Below are 3,798 nucleotides of genomic sequence, written 5' to 3'. Positions count from 1 at the left end.
CCCTCAGTGTCATGCCCGTACCGGACTGGGACCGGCAACGGGATCGCAACCCTCGGTGTTGCGCCCACACCTCACTCAGCCAGTGAGCAGACCCGTCTCTATATGGGATCCAAACCCTCGGCGGGAGCGCCGCCACACTCCCAAGTGGCGCACGCCACCGGGCCGGCCCAATTTTCTTATTCTTAAAAAGATGTTGTACAAATTGGATGAGTGCTGACAGAAACTACATATAGAGTGTATCACGAGTTGTAGACACTCACCAGGTGTTCATGCTCTTTCCCTTGAGAAAATCACTTCCCTTTTCTCATTGGTAAAAAGAGGGATTTGGCTTATAGAAGGTCTGCAAGGACCCTTCAAACTCTTAGATTCTGCGATCTTCATCAAGTTTATTATTGTTTCATGAACATTTTCACCAACATCCACAAAGAATATTGGACATCTGGATGTGGAGCCCAACTCTTAGTTCATCTCAGCATCCCTAGCACTGGGCTCATGGGATTGAGTGGCCCCTTTATCTAGAAAAGCCCTGAAAAGTTTTACATCAACAAGATTTCCTGGGATGCTGTTTTGACCAAGAGAGCCCATCATTAAATGAAAGTTCCTTTAGAGGAAGTGGTGGGTCAGCAGACAATCACCAATGGCTAATCTACCCTGGGGCGTCCTTTCGTAAGCAGTTGGCATTCCAGAAGCCCAGAGTGCGAGGAGAGTGTAAGGAGGACGGTGACTGGGAGGCTGCACACTTACATGTTGTTAAACCTCATGTAGCCTGGCCTGGAGGGAGCCGAAGGCCCAGGAGCTCCATTTGTTTGTTCTTCATTTCAATAACCAAGTAATTGTGAGTGTAAATGAGCACACAGTAACTGTGCATGAGCAGCGCTTTCTCTGCGGATGCCCACGGCTCTTGAGGTTGCAAATCCATTGATCTTTGTAATGGCCTTAAGAGAAGGATGAGTCATGAATGATGTGGGTAAACTGAGTCTGCTGAAGGCCTCCTTGGGTTCCCCTATGAGTCAGTACAAGACAGGACAAGAACGGGGGCCTCTGAAGGCCCCACTCACATTTCCCTTCCGCTGCCTTGGGGGGGCCATCCATTGAGCTAATGAAGGTAGATTTTTTTATTTCTAATTTTAGCACCCATAGGAAAATGTTTAAATCTTTTAAGAAAAGTGGTCATAGATTTTGTAGCATTTGTCTGACCTCCCCAGAGTCATCTGGGGTAGAGTAAATTTCTTGTTAATGTCACTTCTTCTCTACCCACGTTTGAGAAGCAGATAGCTTTGAGCCTGGGGGTGGATATTGCCTTTCAGAGACAGCCCCCAGGGCTGCAGCCCCTTTCCCTGAGACGATGCGCATATCCACAACCTCCTGTAGCACCAGCCAGGCCTGCTGGGCCTCAAGGCTGAGGTGCCCACACATAAGTCCTGCTGGAGCAGACCAGCCGTGACTCACCCCTGTGCCAGGGTGATCCCTTCTACCTCCAGTGGAACCATGGGAGGGAGCAGGGACCAGGGCAGGAAGATGTCTGGGCTGAGCTGAACTCAGGAGCTGAGGACCATGTCCATTCTGCCTCACTGTGACAGCCGTAGAGGATGCCCTCAGGGCCCACCAATTAAAAAATAAGTGGGTCCATTCTTCAATGGCCTTAGGGGAAGCCATTCTGCCATCAGGCCCTGGTCCAGCTCAGGATCTGCCCACCAAGCTCCCCTTTCCAGGGGAACTGGCCACACACTGGGTTGACTTAAAGCCCTCACGACAAGGTTCACCCCCCACCGCCCATTCTCTTCTGCTACAACTCGTCTCACTTTGTTGCCCTTCTGGCTCCCTTTGGCTCTATCGCACAATTTCAGAAACTGCTTCCCCTGAGGTTGAACCAGCAGAATGTGGACTTGGGCGTAGTGTCTGAGAGAACCTGGTGACATTGGCTGATGCCGTCTCTAAGTCTCTGTCCCAAGCTTGTTTCAGCAGGTTGGCTGGGGTCTGGCCCACAGTGCTTAACCTGTTTTTCCTTCCTGCCAGTGGTCTGAAGAGCCCAGAGGAGGAGTTTGGCCAGTTGGACCGCAGCAGCCCGATGAAGAAAGGCCATCAAGCCAGCACCACCGGGGATGCATGGACGTGCTGCAGAACTTCCCTATCTTGCCTGCGATCACCTGTGCAGCCTTTTTGTCTTTTGTGGGCCTTCAAAACTCTGTCAAGAACTCTGTCTGCGTGGGGTTATTCGGTGTGACCTAAAGAACAAATCATGGACCACGATTTAAAGACTGGTCAAAAAGAACCACAGAGGGTGGACTCCTGCTTACCTAGATAAGCTGTGTGCATCGGCCGGTGTCTGAGTCGGGTGTGTGCAGCTGACTCCTGCCAATCACGGATTCCGGGCTCTTAATTTCTCTTTAATGGGCCACCTTCCTACAACAGAATCCTGCCCAACACTAGAGATTCCTAAAGTTGTTATAGTTATCTCTCAGATGCTTATTGGGGAAGAAAGTGGAGAAGGGGAAACTGCTTTTTGTTGCGTGAAGACACCAAGTTTAAGAGGAGCTGTGTCCTCTTACCATGAGCCCCTCAACCAGCCTGACATCTTCTGCAGACACACGGTGTTGAAGACCTTCTCTTGTTGTCACCACCCTTGGAGATAATTTCTTATTTATTAGATGCATAATGGTCCTGTTTTTAATCTCTTAATGTAAAAAGCATAAACCCGTTCAGACTTTTACATTAATGATAAGTGTATTGCTGGCGGAAAAGTTATACTAACTGCAAAATGTCTGGCCTCTTTGAGACAGCTAAGGCTCAGGAAAAGCCTCCCAGGAGGTGCAGAGATGGAACCAGAGGGTGACTTACTGACAGGAGCAAAGATTGGGGATCAGAGGTCATGCCATTTAAGACACAAAGCAGGTAAATGCCCTGGATACATTGCAGTAGAAAAGTTATCAAATTCGGCAGCGGGTTCTATCCCCTCCTTGGGGGAGAGAGGAAGAGTGCCTGTGTGTGTCCACACAGGGTAAACACAGTACATACTACGCTGCTTGGTGATTAAGTGGATTAACTTCCTTGGGAGCCCTCTGAGAGTGTATTTAGAAATAGAGCATAGTAGCCAGCCATGGGCATTTCAGGCTGAACCCATGAAAGGGGGACCAGTCACTTATCTTCCAGTTTGTTGCTTGGTTGGTTCATTGCTTTATTTTTAAAAGGAGAAATTTGACTTTCCTATTTATTTTCAAGCATCAGGAGAAATATTCAACTGGATATTTTTCTTTTCCGTTCAGGATACCGGTTTTACTAATAAAAGCTCTGACAAGCCACCTCCACCATGTGGGTCTCTATTTACCCTCAAGAGAAGGAGAAATTGTTCTCCTGAGCATCTGGCTATGTTCCAGCCCCTCGGACCTGCCTGTGGGAAGCAGTGGGTCCCTTCAGATAAACAGTGGGAGCTCATCCATCCCTAGGAATGGAATTAAAATCTGGAAACAGGATAACGGTGAAATAATACATAAACTTCTTATATGGGGAAATCCCTTTATTCTCTAAGATTTGAAAAGTGAAAGACTCTCACCTATTAACCTTTCAGTGCATCAAGCTTATCACATCGTGAAAGAGACATTTAACATACGTCAAGCTGGCTTGAAATTTCTATTGGGAAATTTTGTCCTCCCCCTAATCCTTCTTCTCTAGTTTATGTCTATGAATTTTCTCTTTACTTTTTACAGTTGAGACAATTACACAACCTGTGTCTTAACTGACATACTTACTAAATGATGGCACACCTGAAGCGCTAAGTGCAGAAATTAGATCTGCTCACAG

At 47.7% G+C, this 3,798-nt stretch overlaps 1 protein-coding gene across 2 annotated transcripts in view; it reads left to right on the top strand.

The window, feature by feature from the left end:
* The window catches only part of TGFA (transforming growth factor, alpha), a 112,659-nt gene extending 109,952 nt beyond the window's left edge, over nucleotides 1-2,707 (top strand). The window contains exon 6 of one of the 2 annotated variants that reach the window (XM_008587517.1): nucleotides 2,017-2,707. In XM_008587517.1, the coding sequence (XP_008585739.1) occupies nucleotides 2,017-2,024 (8 nt within the window). In that variant the 3' untranslated portion in view covers nucleotides 2,025-2,707. The remainder of the gene's footprint in view (nucleotides 1-2,016) is intronic. The other variant, XM_008587516.1, reaches the window with a different exon arrangement.
* The last annotated feature ends 1,091 nt before the right edge of the window (nucleotides 2,708-3,798 follow it).

This window comes from Galeopterus variegatus, unplaced genomic scaffold (genome assembly GCF_000696425.1).
Source record: "Galeopterus variegatus unplaced genomic scaffold, G_variegatus-3.0.2 Scaffold4409, whole genome shotgun sequence".
NCBI lineage: Eukaryota > Metazoa > Chordata > Mammalia > Dermoptera > Cynocephalidae > Galeopterus > Galeopterus variegatus.
Note: the sequence above shows the minus strand (reverse complement) of the source record. Positions and strands in the feature narration are given on the sequence as shown.